We start from the raw sequence: 20307 nt of genomic DNA on the forward strand, positions 1-20307 counted from the left end.
TTTTACATAATGTGTTGTGTGAAGTGGGGGTGAACTGAAACCAGTCCTGCAGGGCTGATGAGTCTTTCCAGTTCCACTGCCTTCACATGGTGACTCACAGGAAATATCTAAAGCTCTTGCTTTTACATCTTGTTACCTGGATGATCTCGCACTACTTTTTTTTTTTTTTCATATAAAGATGTATCTTTTACATTCCTTATCCCCTGTTCTTATTTAACTTATCTACTTTTAATGTGTGGTTGTTTGTGCTCTGAAGACATTTTTTCTCCACTTTTAAAGTTTTATTTTGAAATCTTCCCATGTTATTTGGGACAAGTGAAAATCAAGTCTAACAGGAGTGATCTGGTGACCTGACTCACCTTCAGTTGTTTTCTGTCTGCGAGGATCTCTGGACGTAGAAGTGTAGTCGCCTTGGATTTATTCGTCTGACAAAATGAGTAAAACAAAGAACAAAAATGACGACAAAACGGAGAAGGCCCTGGCTGCTGAGAAACAACAGTTTGGCAAACAGCAGGTGAGAATTCAAATCGCTTCTCAAAAGAGGAATTTTCTGTTTGTTTAATTTTATTTTCCCAAAATGTGGTTTGGCTTCAGCTTGGTGCCACAATATTCTTTGGTTGAAAAGTAATGTTCAAAAAGAATGCATGTCCTACAGCTAAACTTTAACATAACTTCAAACATGAAATGTTCCACTTTGATTCATTAAAAGCTGGTTCAGGTTTTTTCTTTTTAAATTGGGTTCTATTGAATGGTTATAAGTGGTTATTACATTTTATAAAAATAGACTTGTTTTTCCCGCAGGCTAAAGCTAACAGCTAGTCAGAATAAAAGCAAACTTATGCCATGCTAAAAAGTACAGCCTTTAAAATGTCTTAGTTGCTCATATCAGTACTTTTTAAATAAACCATCAAGTGTTAGATTGTATGGAAATGTGATTTTGATTAGATGACCACGTTGGTCCATTGTGTCTATCACTGACCTTCACATTGCAAACTGAGTTAATCCAGCTATACTGAATAAATCTTAACATAAAATAACATTTTATTCTTTTTTTGTTCTTTTACATAAATTTCGCTCACAGTCATTCAAGTCAGATACACATAATTGGTGTTTCACTTTGGAAGGTTATTGTTGCCAGTCACGGACCAACACCACCTTATGTTTAAATAACCACAGCTTTAATAAAAATAAATGACAAAAACAAATGTGATGGTGCTTTGAAAATATAACTGTGAAATATAACTGTGTTCTTCTAATGTTCACTTTTAGCTTGGCCCCCTTTGATTAGCCGTTAGCTTCAGCTGCCTGTGAAAAAGAACTGGCTTTCATCCAGAACTGATGCACCAATAGAGTCTTCAACATGTAAAAATAATTCAGAATATTTTCCAAAGGTTACACTGAGTAAAGAACAGAAGATAACAGGTCTTTTGTAATATTTTTCCGATCAGTTTAGCTTTTCAGGCTTTAAGTGCTTCTCTGTTGTCATTTCTTTCAGCTCCAGAGCCTCAGCAAAATTGCCAACACAGCTGAAGTTCCACCTAAAGAGAAATATGTTCGCAGTATCCTTTAAAACTGTACTTAAAAAATAATAATATGCTGACTTTTAATCTAGTAAATGGGAAATTACTTTAACTAATAAGGAAAGCAGTAAGGAACAGTTTAGCGCTGTACTTCTAGCACGGTAAGATAAAGCTAGCAACTTTTTGGTGTAAAATAATGACTTCTTGCTGGAAAGCAGAAATTTGAGTTTTGCTTTCTGGATTCCAGGATTTTCTGCAGTCAAAGTTTAAACTTTCTTTTTATGTCTGGCAAGGTGTTTAAACCTTCAGTTTGTTAGGAGGAAAAATATTATTTTTTTTGTTACAGCACAGTGCTTAAACAGTTCTTATCAGATGCTTACCTAATGTCTTTGTGAATATGAATATCAGTCATTTTAAACATGTTCAATTGGAGTAATAGCTTTAATTTCTAATATCAGAGCTGAATGTGCAAATTTGAATATATTGTGCATTTCAATCTCATAAATACAAACTCTTTGTAAATTATATTTCAAAAACAGTTCAGTTTTTAAAAACTCCTCGTTTTGCAATATCAGACACCCTAAGCTTCACTGCTGCTGAGACGGTGCAAAGTGATGACAAAAAAATGTCACTTTGTGGGGTTACTTAAAGGGAAATCACCTGAATTATTATGACTTGTAACCTTGGAAACCTGTAAAAGGTTTGCAGATCTATGTGGCTTTGTTTACGTAGATCTAAAAGTAATAGATATGCTCTGATATGAATATCATTTTAAGAGTTTAGGCATTATTACTTTGTGAAATCTCTGCAAAGTGTTTCTGCATTAGTTCATCTTGTGCATTGGGAGTTTCCCTAACATCTATACAGATATAATTTTGGGAACTCACAAAGAGGGCGGAGCCACCACCTTCTGGTCGTATGTCCCCAACCTGCCTCTGTCCAGCCAATCCCTGGTCAGCTGGAAGGTCTGCTACCTGCTGCACAAAGTGCTCAGAGAGGGACACAGAAATGTGAGTTAATCTCTACATTTGCTCAGCGTAACTTTGTTTACATTCATTACGTTTAACCTCGTTTGTCTTTTTTTCCCCGACATGCAGGTCATTACAGATTCTCACAGACACAGCCGCAGCATAAGAGACATGGGAGTCCTGTGGGTGAGTGAGTGGATATAAGATACAAGCTTATAGTCTGATGCATTTAATCTGCAAGTTTAATGACACAGAAAATTCAAAAGACCCTTTAAAATGCAGTGCAGTAAGCAAATTTAACAAAATCCCAACATGCGCTTTATAAAACGTTAATCGGTGGATTGTTTTTAAGAAAAACTACCAGGTTCAAATAAGCTGCTAAACTTGTAACCCACTGTCTGTGTTTTCCCAGGGAAACCTGCACGATCGATACGGTCACATTGTTGCCTTGTCTGCTAAATATCTCCACCTCAAAATGGAGTTTCATGCAAAGGTGATATATCTTAATTCTGTCGAACTACTGAGATGGAAATGATCTGCTATTCACAGTGAGAGTGTTTGTTTGTCCTTATCATGTGTGGTTCTTTAAAACAGAAGACAGCAGGGTAAAAAGACAAAACCTAAACACAAAGTACTCTTAAGATAAAATCAAATACTTTATTATTAATCCCAAAGGTAAATTAAATTAAATGTGTCTGGAGTTTTGCTTTTTACACTATTCAGCGGAAGAAAAAAAACACCTTATGCTTAGCACAATGTCTTTATTGGATTCTATCGGAAACTGAGCCCAAAATAATATTTTATCCTGGAGCTGATGACCCTTAGATTGCTACACCGTCTCCAAATGTAAAGTTTATGACATGTCATGTCAGTATAGATCATATATTGCTCCACAATGTGAAGGATCTTATTCTGATAGATTAAAAGTCCAGAGAAAGCCCCTGGCCCCTTCCTGGCTCCTCCGCCACTCGGCTCCTTCAGACTAGCAGCAGCAGCTGGTGGAACTGGGAGTCTGCTGAGCTTATCGTACAACCTCTGTCTCAGTGAAACGCTTCTAAGAACGTTGTTAAAGGCTTAATGGGGGAATGTTGCAATGACTTCCTGAAGGCCGAGTGTCGGAAAGAATAAGAGTTTCTTAAAAAAACAGAATTTCAAGACATCAAATTGCAAAATCAAATTTCTTTTAAGTCATATTTGAAAAATATACATAATTTTTATAGTAACATAGTTACTTGATTCTGGTATAAAAGTATACTATGTGCCTGGAAATAGAACCGTCCGTTTAACAAATAAAAAACAGATTAAGAAGCATGCCGTGTGACGAGTGACGTTCCTCAACAGCACAAGGTGATTCCAGGTAACCTGGAGGCCTCTGACGACACCCTGGAGAGAGAAGCAGGAACCGACATGACCAAAGTGTAAGTTTCCTTCTTCCTGTTCTCTGCTGTGGGATCAGCTTGCATCACAACTATTTTATTGTCTTTGGAGGATATTTTTTTCCTCAGTCTTTATAGATTTTCTTTTTATTTATTTATTTATTTATTCATTTATTTGTCATTGGACCGTTGCAACAAAGTTTTGTTCAATATGTGCAGCTGTATGACAACAGAGCCTGCCTAATATTTTGTTATATGTATTTTTTTTGTTTCTAATAAAGTACTTTGAATTACCGCCATCATGATGTCTTTATGTATTTATGGCGTTGTAGGCTGGATATGACTCAGGAGCTGCTGGATTACTTGGATGCTGGACTGAAGATGGCTGAGACGGGTGAGATTTCCATATTCAGTCCGTTCAGATGAGAAAACGTGGCACGTATTGGTTAGATAAAGGGAAGGATCTATCATGTGTCCATAAGAACCTAAAACACAGGTCCACTTTATGTCACTGATACTGACATGTTGTGTTTAAAGTTCTCCGTCAGATGGACGCCAATGGGGCCAAATCCACGACCCTGGCCGGTCAGTGCAGGCTGACACCCCTCATCCCGCTCATCCTGGACTGCAGCTACCTCTACCACTTCTCTGTCCGGCTGCTGTTCAAGCTGCACAGCCGTGAGTGGTCAGCCTTTCGTTGTTACCTTGGCGACCTCTGCAGAATCACATTCAGCTCTAACCGTATCCAAAAATATTCCCAGGCATCTCTGCGGATGTTCTCCTCGGACACAGAGAGAGATTCCGTGACCTTTTCACGAGGTCGGTCAGGATGACTACATCTATTCATTAATCATTATGTAATGAAACAGGCAGGACTGTTTTTTGTATTTACTTGTTTTCTTGTTTGTTTTTGCAGCCTCACCCAGTTCTTCAACAGAGCCAGAGAAATTGAGTTCTTCAAGAGCATCATCCAGATCCCAGACCTCCCAGATGTAAGTGGAGATGAACAGCGTTGCACCGATTGAAGTTTTCTGGACGATCACCGATATTTAATAAACCTGACATGCTAGTTCCAGTTTTGGCCTGTACCAACTTTTTTTGTCTGAAAAGTTGCTTAATGTAGTGACAAAGTTGCTAAGTCGGTTCCAGTGGGGTGACTGTTGCTAGCCGAGCAATAGTGACCTGGTGGTTTTACCTTTGCATATGTAGATAAGACTGGTTTCACATGTAAGTCTTAGTCGATAGCCAACATCCAAAACTAAGGAAGTCAGGGCTGATTCATCGTTCCCCCCCTCCTTATAACTGTTTCATTTATCAGGTGTTCAGTCAGTAACCTGTTGATCCCCTCTCCCCAGGGTCCTCCAAACTTCCTGCGAGCTGCTGCCCTGGCTGAGTACAAAAAGCCGGTGGTGCTGATGCCTGGCGAGGATCGTCCAGAGGAGGACGAAGTGGACACGCAGCCAGAGCTCAGAGAAACTCCTCAGACGTCACAGGTTTGACGCTTTGGTGCGAGTTGAAAGAACATGTTTTCCCATAACCCGCGCTAAAATGTGTCTCTTTTTCCAGCAGCACTATTTGGTCAGCCAGATGGGAGGACCGGAGGCGTCTCTGGACTACAGAGATACCGACGGCAACGGCTACAAGAGGGAGCTGGAGGCGCTGAAACCGGAGGTGGAGCTCATCAAGAGTGAGGTGAGATGATGCCCGTCACGCACTGGGAGTCCAGAACCCAGAGTCTAAATCAAGCTTTTTTTTTCAAGCCAATTTATGACCAATTGTCAGAATGTCACTTGTGTTTTTCTAGAAAATATCTAAGATTAATTTCAATACTTCTATGTTTATTTCCTGCAAACTTGCTCCTCCTCTTCTTGTAAAACAAAAAGAAACGTGTGGCGGTAGCATGACGTGTGTGAATACTTTGCATCTTACATGCGTTTCTGGTGCTTAATAGGATTTTTTCCCCCCGTTTCCTCAGGCTCAGAAATGCATGATAGAGTTAAAGTCTCAGGTGAACCGTCTGGAGGCGGAGCTTCAGGAGCAGCGCTCCCACAGACAGGTCGCCCTGGTCGAAAACGAACACCTGCGGATGGAAGTGGAGGCTCTGCGCAGCGCTAACGTGGCCAACGTCGGAGCTCAGATCGGATACAAAGAGGCAGACAGTGAGTGGACGGATTTTTCTTTTAGTGTTGAGACTATAAACGGAATCAGTCGGACGTCAGTAAAATTCTTCTTTTTCTTTTTATCTGTGAACAGGCAGAGCTCAGGCTGCTGAGGTTCGCTTCACGCAGCTCAAAGAGAGACACGCAGAGCTGGTTACGAGCCACGCCGACCTAATGAAGAAGGTCGACTGAAGGCGTCGTTTGGTTTTACTCTCAGACCTGTTGGTGTTTTGGTTCTGACCCAGGATCTCTTTATGTCCTGCTGCAGAATGCAGAAACGGTTAAGATGCTGTCGAGTACAAAGTTCGTGCAGGACGACTTACTGAGAGCCAAGCAGCAGCTGGAGAGCGAAGTGGAGAACCTGAGACTGGAGAAAAGAAACGCGGTGAGAACGTCTCTGACTGCTGCTGCTGCTGAGATTATCGATCACAAAATAAACTGTTGATTTGAACTGAAGACTTTATTCTCTAACAAACAGACGAGTCATCAGCAGCAGGAAGTCGACCGCCTGAATAAAGAGCTGCTGGAGCAGAGAGCGGAGATGGCCGTGCTCCGCAGCACTCTGGAGAGTAAAGAGCAGGTAACACCGAAACGTTTCAGTTTTTCACAAAACCTTCCTGCATCTACGACGGCATAACAGAGGCACAGTAGATTTAAAAAAAAAACATAAAACGGAGTAAATTTCCACCAAAAATTTCAGGAATTTTGAGCCGAATCTCAAAATTCAGCTTCAAAAGTCTAACGTCTAAAAAACAGCTGAGAAATTTCAAGATTAATCTTAGAAGTTTTCTAGAAAATATGTAGAGATTCTCCAAGCTCAAAAAGTCGAAAATTTGTGAGAAAAATCTCAAACATATTGAGTTCGGTCTGAGAACAAACATTTGAGCTAGAAAAGTCACAAGATTTCAACATTTGAAACTTTCCAATTTTACAATATCAGAAAATTTCCAATTTTTTTCCAGAAATGTTTTTTGGGGAGGAAATTTACTGGGGGCGTTTCTGTCTTTGATGGCCTTAAAACACCATTGTATTTGTCACACTCAGACCAAAATTTTTTTTGGGAAAATGGCTCTTCAAAAATAATTGAAACGTTATTATTTTAATCCATAAAGTTTTGCCTTTTTGACATTTTTTTAAATTTCTTAATCACAGAAACTTTCTCAAAATGTAGCAACTAATGATGAAAGATTTATCGGCACTAACATCAGTATCAGACGATATCAGTCATTTTTAACAAATCTGATGATATTAACAACAGATATTTATTTCAGTTTTGGTGCTTTTATATATATTGTACAATTATTCACTAAATAATAAAGCATTTTCTGTTTCTTCTGTTTCTTTCTCATGACGTTAATGCAGAATAAAGGACAGAGATGTAGAGATGCATCTCCTTGCATCTCTACATCTTTCGCCAAAAACAACAGACTAGTAAAATGTGTGAATCTGTTTCCTGTTTAATCATTTTAGATCTAGGAGTTTTGGAATAAATCAAACATGTAAGGAGTGATTTTCTTTAATCATGGCTTTTTATCTTCCTCCTGAATTCTCTCCAGGAGGGGAGTCAGGTGAGCAGCAGCCTGACGGCGCTCCAGGCAGAGCGGGACCTGCTGCTGCGCTCCGCCGTGGAGAAAGACGCAGAGCTGTCGTCTCTGAGGCAGCTGGCCCAGCAGCAGCAGAGCGCCGTGGATCTGGAGAAGGAGCAGCTGAGACGAGAGCTGGAGGCCCTGAGAGCCCAGCTGCAGCAGCAGGTACCAGCCACCAGCGTCACACTGCCACATCCGGAAGCTTCTGGGAACGGCCGGAGTTTGTTTTGTTCGCCAAAGTGTGGAAAAAAGAAAATGAATAATATATTACCTCTATTTTCCTTTCTTTATTTTGAAAATTCTTTCAAACTGTGATTAATTCGAACCTTGTTTCAAAAATTCTTTTGAACTTTCTAATTTTCTTTAGAACTGTCTTTTCTTTTCTTCCTTCCTTTTTCCCATCTTTAATTCCTTCCTTCCTGTCTGTTTCTAGAAACGGCTCCATAAATTCATGCCAGTTCTCTGAGTTCCAGAAACCGGAACTGATCTGACACTCTGCAGATGCTTCAGCAGAGAGAAACATCAGAAACTATTTTTCTCCACTCTTTCACATCAGATTTCCTGTTTTTGCTCCGTTTAGCTCGCCATCAACGCACAGCAGAAGCTGGAGATTGACCGGCTGAAGCGAGAGCTGGACTCCACCAGAGCGGAGCTGACTCGAGCCAACACTCTCCTGCAAAGCAAAGAAATGGTGAGATGATTTCTGGAAACTCCTTCGAATGATCTCCTGTTTGCGGTTTATACATACATATATGTGTGTGTGTGTGTGTGTGTGTGTGTGTGTGTGTGTGCGTGTGCGTTTTTTTTTTTCTTCACCCCTGTCTTTAGAGCGGCACGCAGCTGAGCAGCACGCTGGCCGGCCTGCAGGCGGAGAAGGATGCGCTGCTGCGGTCGGTCCGGGACCAGGAGGCGGAGCTGAGCTCTCTGAGGCAGCAGGCTCTTCTCCACCACAGCACCCTGGAGCAGGAGAGGCAGCGCAGCAGCATGGAGCTGGGAAGCCTACGCTCCCAGATGCAGCAGCAGGTGCCGCAGCATCCGCCTTGCCCCGCTCCGTGGCTTTGACTCGGTCGGTGACTATAAGGCCTGTGTTTTGTGACCCAGGCCTGTCGGGAGGGCGAGCTGGCCCAGAAGCTACAGGACGAGCAGTTCTGTCTGCTGCAGTGTGCCGTGGTGGAGGCCGAGGGCATCATACTGGACGCCGTGGCCAAACTGGACGACCCCATACATGTCCGCTGCATCAGTTCTCCAGGTAGCAAAAACAAAAATGAGCAGGGACAACAACTAAAACCCATCCGATAATAGGGCTGCAAGCTTATCAATATCACGTAATCACAAAATCCAATACGCTTATCGTGAAGAACTGCCTGGTAGCAATAGATGCTGGCTAATTATTTATGTACTATGCAGTCAAGATCTCTGTCTGGAATGTATTTGGTGAGTTTGGTTGTTTGATGCAGCATTAGCAGATTCACCAGGTAAAATCAAGAGTAAAGGAGTAAAGACCATTGAAATGAGGTCTACATTTACTGTAAAACATTCTCGTTGGCACTTTTTTGTTATTTAGTTCACACCAGAATTTAATCCACCCTAGCATTTTTATCTATCTGCATCCGGCATGCAGACCAACTGCTTAATAATAAATGTTTTCATATCTGTTGTTGACTATTGCATTCAGTTTGAGTAATATCACTAGATCAAGCTTTTCTAACTTTCTGCACTGCAAAAATAAGTAATAAAAGTGTGTATGATTCTTGCTGATGTCGTATCAGTATCATATCTGTATCGTATCAATATCGTAACACCCCTATTTAAAATCACAGAGACATAAAATGCTCCCTTTCTTCAAACCTTAGAAGGTCCATTTGTGTTTTTGAACCACATATAAATCACCTGCCCTCCTGTCTTTCCAGATTATTTGATAAACCGAGCTGAAATCACTTTGGGTTCTATTGATAAAATGCAGCAGAGCCACCTGGTCTACCTGGGAAACAGGAACGGTGAGTCAGACACATGCAGTTAGCCTCCATGTCGACCTCGGACGTTGAGCCTGACTCGTTTTCCTGATGCTTTCCAGACGCCAGTGGCCTGCTGAGAGCCGTCACCCAGTTTTCCCACCTGGCCGCCGACACCATCGTCAACGGCTCGGCGACGTCGCACTCGGCTCCCGTCGACCACGCTAACGGTAAGACGCTCTACAGACGCCGTGGTCTTCTCTGAGGCTGCTTCCTGTGCGCTCAGCCGTTCTCTGCTCTCGTCCAGGTTTAACGGACAGTTGCCGGGAATGTGCCAACCACTGCCTGCAGTACCTGAATGACCTGAAATCTCAGGCCAACTTACAGCGAGCCAACCCGTCTGCCATCCGCTACACCGTCCAGCGCATCCTCGCCATGGGTCAGGTGAGAGACAGCGAGATTCATCACAATAACAAAATGGATGTAACGTTTCATTGGATATCATATTTCAGATGCGAGTAATTTCACCCAGCTTCAGCCGAACATCTACCAAACACAGACAGATACAGTTTCATTTAAAGTGAGACTTCTTGTTAGAACACCAGCTTTGTTGTTTTCATTTTATTTTATATCTACTGAGCCTGTTGCACCATTTGGAGTTCAGGAGAATATGCAGTAAACCCTCCATATTGTCACTGGAGGTACTTTTACTGCAACAGTTAGATTCACATGTTTTATACTGCAAAATATATGTATATATTTCTAAACGTTTCTTCTGTCTGAATCTGTACTTTTGTAATTGGGTTATTTATTTGTGCGCATTTATTTAATTTTAGAATGAGAAAATCTGAAAAGTTTTAAAACTTTCTGCCAAATGAAATCACAAAATCTGATCAGAATTGCAGATATAAAACTGTCATTTTTTTAACCCCTTGCTACACCTTCATACCAGAACATGACGAATTATAACACAGCTAAACTGGATTCCAGTCCAGGTCATAAATTTAAGATTTTGACCAGAAAAAGGACAGAAAACATCACGTTCCAATCAGTTTGATAAGTTTTTATTTTTGTAACTAGATCATGTAACAGGTGAAAGGAGGGACTTTTATTGCAATTGAAACTAAAATTTAAAGAAAACTACCTTGTAAGCATGAAATTATTGATGATTTTTACGGACAAGATGATCCTTGTGCAGTTTTCCTCAATATATAACATCATGTTAAATTAGCGTAGCTTTTTTGTGTTTGTTGTTTTCCTATTGAGCTGCTGCAGCTCTGCTGAAGGCTTTAACCACACATTTGTTGTTCAGGAGCTGCGGCCCAAAGGACAGGATGTGCTGAAGGAGGAGCTGGGAAGCATGGTGGATAAAGAAATGGTTGCTACGTCAACCGCCATCGAGGAGGCTGTGCTGCGGATGGACGTAAATACAATAATTATAGCTTGAAATAAAGCATATTCAGAGTATTCAGTGTTTAATCAGAAGATTAAGTGTTGAATCAGTTTGTAGAATCTGATGGGACTCTCACATCTTAATATGGATTATGGAAATGTATCGGTCGTCTGTTTCCATTTGTGTCTTTTAGGAGATTCTGTCCCAAGCAAAGAAAGACGCCACCGGGCTGAAGCTGGAAGTCAATCAGAGGTAAGAAAAAAAAAACAAGTTTTCCTCCTTCACAATAATCATAATTTTTAAGCAAATAAAAAAACAATCAGGAAAGAATAAAATCAGTTGAAGTTGTAAATATATTAAGAAAAAACGTCACCTGTCTATTTTTCTCCCAGCATCCTGGGATCCTGTTCAGATCTGATGAAGGTAACGTGTCTCTGACTCCAGCTGCTCGTTGCAAACTCAGTTTAACGAAAATACGCCAACAGGATGTTGTTGTGTTTTATTCCGTTCAGGCTGTTCATATCCTGGTCACGGCTGCTACCGACTTACAGAAAGACATCGTGGAAGGAGGCAGGGTGAGTTGGAGAGAAACCTTAAAGCCAGACTTCCTGTAAATACCTACTGAACACATTTCTCTCTTCTTTTATGTCTTTATTTTTTAACTGAAAGGAGCACGGTTAATTTTGAGAGAAAAATCCGAGCAAGGCTTCTCGCCTCATGAAAGTTTAGTAATAAATGGTCTGAAATGTAAGAAAAAAAGCTCGATATAATGTTTTTCTTTTCTTTTTTTTTTTCAACAAATTGACCAAATCTGGTTCTTCAAGCTCCCCTCACTGCATTTTGTTTTGTATTGTAACCTGGAGATAATTATTATTCAGATTAAATCAAACATCACGGATTGGAATAGAAAAGCTTAAAGAAAAAAAGTATTTCATGTACTGACTAAATAAATGTAATTAGTTTATTTCACCTGTAACTTGTGAGAAGATTCATATAAAATTTTACTCTACATTTATTTTCTTCTTTGTTTTGATCAGTTTTTTCAAGATAGCTTATTTAAGGTTAAAAAAAAGTGTATTGTTTCATTTATTAACTTTCTTCAGAAAAATTTACTCCTTAAAACAAAAGTTGAAAAAACTAAATAAATATAAAACTTGAATTAAGCTAAAAAGCTGTTCAAGGTTAAAAGACTGTACATTACCCCAAAGAGTTCAATAAAATCTTATTTTATTGTGAAAATCACAATAAATGCAAACATTATTTAAATTCCTTTATTTTTTTATTACAATTATTATCACTATATTTTTATTAATATGAAAATGTTTTTTTTTTATTACACTCATTTATACAGACAAAATATGGAACAATAGATAAAATTTACACAACTTATTTGAAAATGTAAAATTTTACAATAAATCAATTCTTCTGCGGAGAAACGGATCTCCTTAAGTTTAGCATTTAATTATGTTTAGTATTTCAAAAGTTAAGGTTTGTTTTATTTTGTTGTTTTAACGCATTTTTCTCATTTTGTTGTAACTTTTGAAAATGAAAGGAAGTTTTATCCCAGTTCCAGTTTCTTATCTTCTAACATCTCCTGTCAGTTTTGGTTCTCCATAAATAAAATCACTGGCAAATAAAACATTTTCTTTTTAGTCTGTGGCATCTGATTTCTGATCTTACAAATAACCTTAGATTTAAAGTTCTTTTATAAATTTATAATTTATAAACTTAAAACGTTTTATAAATGTAAAAAAAAATTTTAACAAAAAAATTTTTTTGTTTGTTTTTTTACAAAATATTTCTCACATTTGATTTGATGTAAATTGATGCTGTATGAAATATAAAGTGATGCTTTTCCACCTGAAACGTTTAAATGGTTTAAACGTCTATGTTCTCACTTCGCCTGCAGGGGGCGGCGTCTGTCACCGAGTTCTACGCCAAAAACTCTCGCTGGACTGAAGGACTCATCTCAGCGTCCAAAGCTGTGGGTTGGGGAGCCACTCAGCTGCTGTGAGGATGAGCTAGACCCAAATCTGCCGATCCAGAAACGAGCATTAAAGGTTACAGAAACGTGTTTAGAATTTTCTGCTGACTCTGTTTCCCGCGGTCACCTGTGTGCTTCCAGAGACTCGGCTGACCGGGTTGTGGGAGAAAAAGGATCTTATGAGGAGCTCATTGCCTCGTCCCATGAGATCGCTGCAAGCACCGCACAGCTGGTTGCTGCGTCCAAGGTACAAACACGAGTTAAAAGTTTTGACATTTTAAAAAACATTCATCTCTGAAAGATATGCTTTTAAATTTAAATGGAGAGGCAGAGATCTGTAACATAAAATAAAGATAAATGTTGATTAAAAAAACAAACACTTTTTTCCAGTTTATTTGCCACCAACGGTCATTATTCATTTATATTTGGAGGTGAGACGACTCAAACTGTCTCTAGAAACTTCAGTATCGCTACTGAAACTAAAACATCTTTTCTGAACTCGGCACATTCCATCACAGACAGAGGCTGAAAGCTGAAGGGAGTAAAAGAGAGCATCCAGTGTGTACTCTGGATAGGTTTTCTGTCTTGCTCTCTCTCGCTCCCTGGTAGCCTGCGTGATGCATAGACGTCAAAGCAGACTCCTTTGCGTCTTACTTCTTTGCTTCTTTCTAACTTCATTTTCGAACATAACAAACACTTGAAAACAGCTTATGTGGGGTCCTGTGGTGGTATTGGGGGTTAAGCACAGCCCACACACAGAGAGGCCTTAGTCCTTGACACGGCCGTCGCAGGTTCGATTCCCGGCCTGGAGATCTTTGCCACATGTCTTCCCCCTCCTTTCGTTACCTATTTTCCTGTCTGAGCAACTTTCAAATAAAGACCACTAGACCCAAAAAATACAGCTTACATTTCAGTCTTCATCACACAGTAACAGCTTCCACACAGAAGATTGTTGTCAGCTGAACCAGGCAGCACTCAGATATGTTGCGTTGACCAATCAGAAAGAGATCGGACCTTTGCGTTTTTGACCCACAAGGTTCCGATAATCAGCCTAGTTCTTTGTGCACATCTGTATTTGAAGACCACACCCTGTTGGTGTGGACTAAAATGAAAGTCGTAGCATGTTTACGAGGATTTAGCACTAAATGTTGCCGTCATTCCAGGTGAAGGCTGATCGCAACAACAAGAAGCTGTACACGCTGCAGCAGGCCTCTCGCCATGTGAATGACATGGCCGCCGTAGTCGTCACCTCCACCAAGCACGGACAGCAGCAGATCTCCGACCATGGTCAGAGAAACAGCTTAGGAAAAAAAAAACAATGGCTTCGCAACCTGTCTTTACCTGCCTCAGTCTATTTGTTTATCCAGTTTAGTCTGACACTTTCACATTTAACTTTTTTTGTCTTTGCAGGTGTGATGGACTTCTCTGGCATGTCTTTAATCAAGCTCAAGAAAGAGGAAATGGAAGCTCAGGTTAGACATCTGAGGAAAAATGCAGTTTTTCTTGCAGATGCTTAATGGAAGGAGAACCTTCTGTCAACACATAGTGGTGTCCCTGACATGCCTGAATTAAACAGTGGAATAAGCTGCTATCCCTGTCATTAAGTCAAGTGTTTAGTGATGACTTATATTGTCCTTCATCTAAAACATGAAGACCTTAACGAGTAGAAAAGGACACGTTAGCTTAGCGCTATAGTGGCTGAAAACACATATAAGAATGAGTAAATGTTTTTAAAAAGTCCTTCTTTAAGCTTGAAAGTTCACAGCTGAAGCTTAAATGACAAAAATCTTTTGCTGAAAAACAATGAATTCAGCAACAGATGAACAGCTGTAAAGAAAGAAAAAATGTTTTTATAAGCTAAACTAATGGCAGATTTATTCACTTATAATGAGACATTGTTCCCATGTTATAAGTGAAATAATCTGCAAGTGGAACTAGTACTTTTTCTATCAATATTAAGGAATTATTGACTTAAAGTGACTTATTCTATCTTGCTGAAAAGTTACTTGTAAGATAGTTTGGTCTTATTTCAAGTGTACTAAGAACTAGAAACTAGACCAAAAGTACTTGGTAACATTTTGTGTTTTTGCAGCATGTGGATTAATTGTCGGAGCTGCAGAGCTTAAGTGGATGATTGAGAACCTTGCTCTGTCTGAACCTGTCAGGTCAAAGTGCTGCAGCTTGAGAACCAGCTGGATCAGGAGCGAGTCCGCCTTGGGGAGCTCAGGAAGAGGCATTACGAGCTCGGAGGCCCGGGCTCCCCCGACGATGATAGCTTCCCCCCCCCTCCACCGCCTACCCTGCTGGACCCCACCTCACCGTCTTCGTCTTTTTCACACACGCAGCCCTTCACAAGCACACCGAGCTTCTCACTGCCTCAGTCTTACACACCGTCTCAAACTTACTCTCCATCTCAGCCGTTCACGTCTTCTCAACCCTACACTGCCTCCCAAGCCTACACTCCCCCTCAAAGCTTCACCCCCTCCCAAACGTACACACCCTCACAGCCCTACGTCCCAACCCAACCTTACACTTCATCAATGCTTTACACCCCAAGCCAGAGCAACCTACAGGCCCAGTCTCATTCGCTGTCACAGCCGTCGTCGCTCCCATCGGCCGCCACCCCGACCAAACCGCAGAGCAACACCGAGTCACACAAACTGACCATCAAGAAACCAAACATTTTTGTTAAATCCGGAAACCTGCTGAAAAATGCGGTAAGTTCCAACTCTTCTTGATTGAAGTCTTACAGTGTTGTAAAAAAAAAAGTATCTGCCCTCAAAAATTTCTTCAGGGTTTGAGGTCATCAAACACATTTTAATATCAAGATTAACTGAGGAAATACAAAAAAAATGTAGAAAATTCAAATAATGATTTCACTTATTGAGGTTAAAGGTTCAACTTGGACTTGTGTTGAACCTTCTTCTATCTTTCACAACCAGGTTTTTTAGAATCAAGAATACATCTGACCACATGTAATAAGCCCAAAGACATTAAAAAGAGATAAGAAACAAAGTCTATCATCTGTCAGTCTCAAAAGGATTACAGAGGCAGGGAGAGCCATCGTCCGCTAAGGGAGAAAACATGGAGTCAATCAATCAAATTTTATTTGTATAGCACATTTCAGCAGCAAGGCATTTCAAAGTGCTTCACATAATTAAAATAAAAATAAAAACAGCATGTGACATAGAATAAACAATGAGGAAGAGAAATAGATTTTAAGAAAGCATTAAAAAGGAAACAGTGAAAAAGAGAAATAACAAGAAATTAAAAAGTAAGGATAAAAACATTAAAAATAAGCAACTCTAAACAGGTGGGTTTTAAGTTGAGATTTAAAGGCACCCAGTGTTTCAGCTGTTTTACAGTTTTCTGGAAGTTTGTTCCAAATCTGTGGTGCATAGAAACTGAATGCTGCTTCTCCTTGTTTGGTTCTGGTTCTGGCGATGCAGAGCAGATCAGAACCAGAAGATCTGAGGGGTCTAGACAGTTGGTACAGCAATAACAGATCTTTGATGTATTGTGGTGCTAAACCGTTCAGTGATTTATAAACTAACAACAGTATTTTAAAATCTATTCTTTGTGCTACAGGGAGCCAGTGTAGGAACTTTAAAACTGGTGTTATGTGCTCTATCTTCCTGGTTTTAGTGAGATTAATTTGTTAGTCAGACCTGTGAAGATGCTGTTGCAGTAATCAATGCGGCTAAAGATAAATGCATGGATGAGTTTCTCTAGATTTCGCTTGGACATATGTCCTCTAATCCTGGAGATTTTCTTCAGGTGGTAGAAGGCCGACTTTGTGACTGTCTTAATGTGGCTCTGAAGGTTCAGGTCCATCACTACTCCCAGGTTTCAGGCCTGATCGCTGGTTTTTAGTTGTAATAACTGAAGCTGTGCATTGATTCTGGTTCGCTCCTCTTTAGATCCAAAGATAATAACTTCAGTTTTGTTTCTGTTCAGCTGGAGAAAGTTTTGGCACATCCACATATTTATCTGTTCTAAGCTTCTATTCAGTGATTGGATGGGTTCAGAGTCACCTGGTGACATCGTGATGTAGAGCTGTGTATCATCCGCATAATTGTGGTAGCTAATCCTATGTCCTGTTATAACCTTAGCCAGTGGGAGCATATAAATATTGAAAAGAAGGGGTCCTAGGATTGAACCTTGGGGTACACCACATGTGACTTTTGACCTCTCTGATGAGAAGTTTCCGATTGAAACAAAGAAATCCCTGTTCTTTATGTAAGATTCAAACCAGTTGAGCACTGGACCGGAGAGTCCGACCCAAGTCTCCAGTCGATTCAGTAAAATGTCGTGGTCAACAGTGTCGAAAGCTGCACTGAGGTCCAACAGAATCAGCACTGTGGTTCTCCCACAGTCTGTATTTATATGGATGTCATTGAACACAATGGAACAGTGGTGAACCTTCCCAGGAGCCACAGCTTACTCATGGAGCATGTCAACAACTCATCCAGGAGGTTCCAACAAAACACTGAACAACATCTAAAACACTTCAAACCTCACATGTCTCAGTTAAGGTCAGAGTTCATGATTCAGCAACGAAACCGACTGAATGGAATGGCATCCATGAGACAGCGCCAAGGTGAAAACCTCCTCCAACCAGAGAGATCACAAAGGCCATGTTCACATTTAACAAAAACATTGGAACTTTGAGGAACATTTACTGTTTATTTGTTTGATCTTAAACACTGAAGTTATCACAAAAAAAACAAAAACAGAAATGGGGCAGATGCTTACTGTAATTGCTTACAAAGAGGATTGTGTGAGAAGATGCTGCATACGTAAACCTGCTTTTTTCTCTGTTATTTACAGTTCAAACGAGGTGAAACTGGAACTGGAGAGTCTTAATCTACTGAAGATGACGATTCAGACTTTGTGACGTTAGCCTTTGCTGGAAAATATTGGATTCACGTGTTACTGTTTGAAAACGGATGACAATTGAATATTTTTGTAAACATTTTGACACTTGCGTTAATTTCTTGATTTCCTAAAACAAACAAAAAAAAGGTTTAAAATCTGTTTTGATTTGTCTTGTTTCAACACTTCAGTACAACTTCAGCTCATTTTTGTTGGACTTTACAGTCAAGACTGACTGTTTACTTTTTTCAGTTTTCTTTGATCTTGTCCAGTTTGCTTTTAACAGCTGCTTATAGTGTAAGATGACGTCAAGATTTTTTTAAAAGCGCCTGTAAATAAGTAGTATTTTTCCTAATATTTAAAAAGTGAAAACAACTGGAATGGGAAAAGACAGCATGAATGCCAAAAGCTGTTGCAATAATCACCCCTCTATGAGCCTTTAGTGCCTCTTCTTACTAATCTGCGCAATACTGATTATAGTGATTAATCACACTATGAACAATCATGAATCAAAATATATCAGTTTTATTTATATAATATTTATCAGTTTTTGTATATTTTGTTATTTAGTGACTGTTTTAAAGCGTAGCATGGGTAGATCATTTACACCGGGATGCAATTTCCTCGTACTTGACGGTGAAGAGTGGATTGTGATAGATTTTAAATGATTTGGGTTGCTGTCATGTGATTGGCTGATTCACTATTAGTGTTTAAGCGATTGAACAGGTGTACCCAATAAAGTGACTATTGAGTGTAAATTGCCCCATTATTCGTAATTGTAACGTGTGTGCATGGAAACATCGCAGTAGTATTACTTTTGCCAGAGTTTGGAAGGAAAAGTCAGAGAAATAATCTTGACTCCATTATATCTACCGTATTTTTTCTATTATGGAACAGTTCACTAAAAATATCAATACGTTTTCCATGTGCTATATTATGATAGCGACCTCATTCGCCTGTTATCTCGATCATGCGCGGTACAGCCTACAGTATCACTTGAATAAAAATAGGCTCTTGGACCATCGAGAAGGCGTGTCAAGTTCAAAAGGACACACGCAGAAGTAATCATTTTTGTTTTCAGAATAAAAGCACAAGACTATATTTCCTTGTAAATGTAGAAAATTACCCCTCAGTATTTTAAGGTCTGAACAATAAAAAATATATATATTTTAGAGGATTTTTTTACATCTTACAAATGTACTTTTTTTGGTCAGTTAAATAAAAATAATCACTTTTTAAATACTTAAAAGGCAAAGATGTTAAATTATTTGATAATAGTGGCAGAATAAAACTTGCAAATTAAAATAAAACATCACCATAAGTTACCATAAACGTATATTTTACGGAGTCATCCAGTCCATCACTAAAAGATCATGTGAACATGAGCATAATATGTGATCCATTTATTTATTTTTATGTTCAACTGTGAAGCAGCATTTCCTGCACTGACGGTATTAAAGGAGAAGTTAACCCACACAGCAAGTACTGGAAACTAAAGCGTCTTCAGTCAATGTGATGTTCATGAATAAGAGTTTTTACATACTCGTACTCCGGGTGTGCAGAATGTTGTATCCAAGCATGAAAAGTTAAGTGGAAGAAAAAAAGTGTGGAGAAAGGTATAACAAGCAACATCAGAAATGCATGGTTGAAACTGAAGCAATGAAGTACTATAATATAAGTTTGTTTTATTAAATATGCAAAGAAATTGTGAAATACCTAAAAGTTTGATTTGGAAATTGATTTCCTGAAGGAAGTGTAATTATATTTTGCTTATAGCAGTGAGTCACCTTAAAGCCTTAAACATTAAATGTTTTTACTGTTTAGTGGAAGAATGTTTAAGATGTTGCACTTACTGAGTGATAAATACAAACTTTACATTTTTTAGGATACTGAAAAGGATAAAAAGCTATAGGTATTTAAAAAAATAACAATTATCATGATGACTGATTCATGATGACCTAGACGACAAATCTACAATATAAGATTTTTTGAAAGTGGGTTAATCAGGAGTAAGATGGAGACTTTCATCTAAAATATATTTTATTTACCAAAAAAAAACCATAATGTATAATATGTTTTGTGTATACAAAAAAAAAGACCTACCTAACATATATTATGCACAGCGCCATGTTTTCCCAGAAACCAAACACAGCATCCCAGCTATCAAAATGTTGAGTGGTGGTGGAAGTGTTTTATCTAAACTAATTTTGGTGGAGGCAGTTATACCTCAACCTGATTGAAATGCTGAGTCCGCACAAACCTGAATTAAAGTCACATTGTAAAGAAGAGTGAGTCAAAGTTACTCAATTATGAAGTAAAACGCTAATAAATTCATAAAACAACTATTTTGAGCTACTTCCATGGCAAATGGGTTTTTCACACAACACGTTTCTATGCATTTATAAATGTATTTATGGCCTAATCAATAAGAATGTTTTTAACACCTCAGTAATTACACGTAATTACCTTATGTGTAATTGTTTTCAAAATTCTT

The 20307-nt window shown here is 39.2% G+C and overlaps 1 protein-coding gene across 2 annotated transcripts; it reads left to right on the forward strand.

Annotated features, from left to right (window-relative positions):
* The first annotated feature begins 416 nt into the window (after positions 1-416).
* Positions 417-18571, forward strand: hip1r (huntingtin interacting protein 1 related). Of its 2 annotated transcripts, none has more exons than XM_008423331.2 (33): positions 417-514; positions 1496-1559; positions 2388-2530; positions 2618-2674; positions 2901-2981; positions 3830-3906; positions 4197-4258; positions 4402-4542; positions 4626-4683; positions 4781-4856; positions 5220-5357; positions 5431-5556; positions 5840-6023; positions 6118-6206; positions 6292-6408; positions 6502-6603; positions 7580-7774; positions 8190-8300; positions 8438-8632; positions 8711-8858; positions 9520-9606; positions 9684-9791; positions 9869-10005; positions 10874-10984; positions 11148-11206; positions 11347-11377; positions 11467-11529; positions 12864-12964; positions 13080-13185; positions 14102-14225; positions 14349-14410; positions 15104-15655; positions 17769-18571. In XM_008423331.2, exons 1-33 carry the CDS (start codon positions 434-436, stop codon positions 17802-17804), a joined length of 3822 nt encoding a protein of 1273 aa, XP_008421553.1. In that variant the 5' UTR covers positions 417-433; the 3' UTR covers positions 17805-18571. The 2 variants fall into 2 exon arrangements, with proteins under 2 accessions (XP_008421553.1, XP_017163360.1); XM_017307871.1 differs by having other exon boundaries at positions 5434-5556.
* The last annotated feature ends 1736 nt before the right edge of the window (positions 18572-20307 follow it).

This window comes from Poecilia reticulata, linkage group LG12 (genome assembly GCF_000633615.1).
Source record: "Poecilia reticulata strain Guanapo linkage group LG12, Guppy_female_1.0+MT, whole genome shotgun sequence".
In the NCBI taxonomy this organism is placed as follows: domain Eukaryota; kingdom Metazoa; phylum Chordata; class Actinopteri; order Cyprinodontiformes; family Poeciliidae; genus Poecilia; species Poecilia reticulata.

What these genes read in the sequence shown, in the direction of transcription:
- hip1r (XM_008423331.2), top strand. Translation starts at nt 434, where the DNA reads ATGAGTAAAACAAAGAACAAAAATGACGACAAAACGGAGAAGGCCCTG. An exon ending in AAACTCCTCAGACGTCACAG is followed by an intron (nt 5,358 to 5,430) that starts GTTTGACGCTTT and finishes CTCTTTTTCCAG; the next exon opens with CAGCACTATTTGGTCAGCCA. An exon ending in CCTGTTCAGATCTGATGAAG is followed by an intron (nt 11,378 to 11,466) that starts GTAACGTGTCTC and finishes TATTCCGTTCAG; the next exon opens with GCTGTTCATATCCTGGTCAC.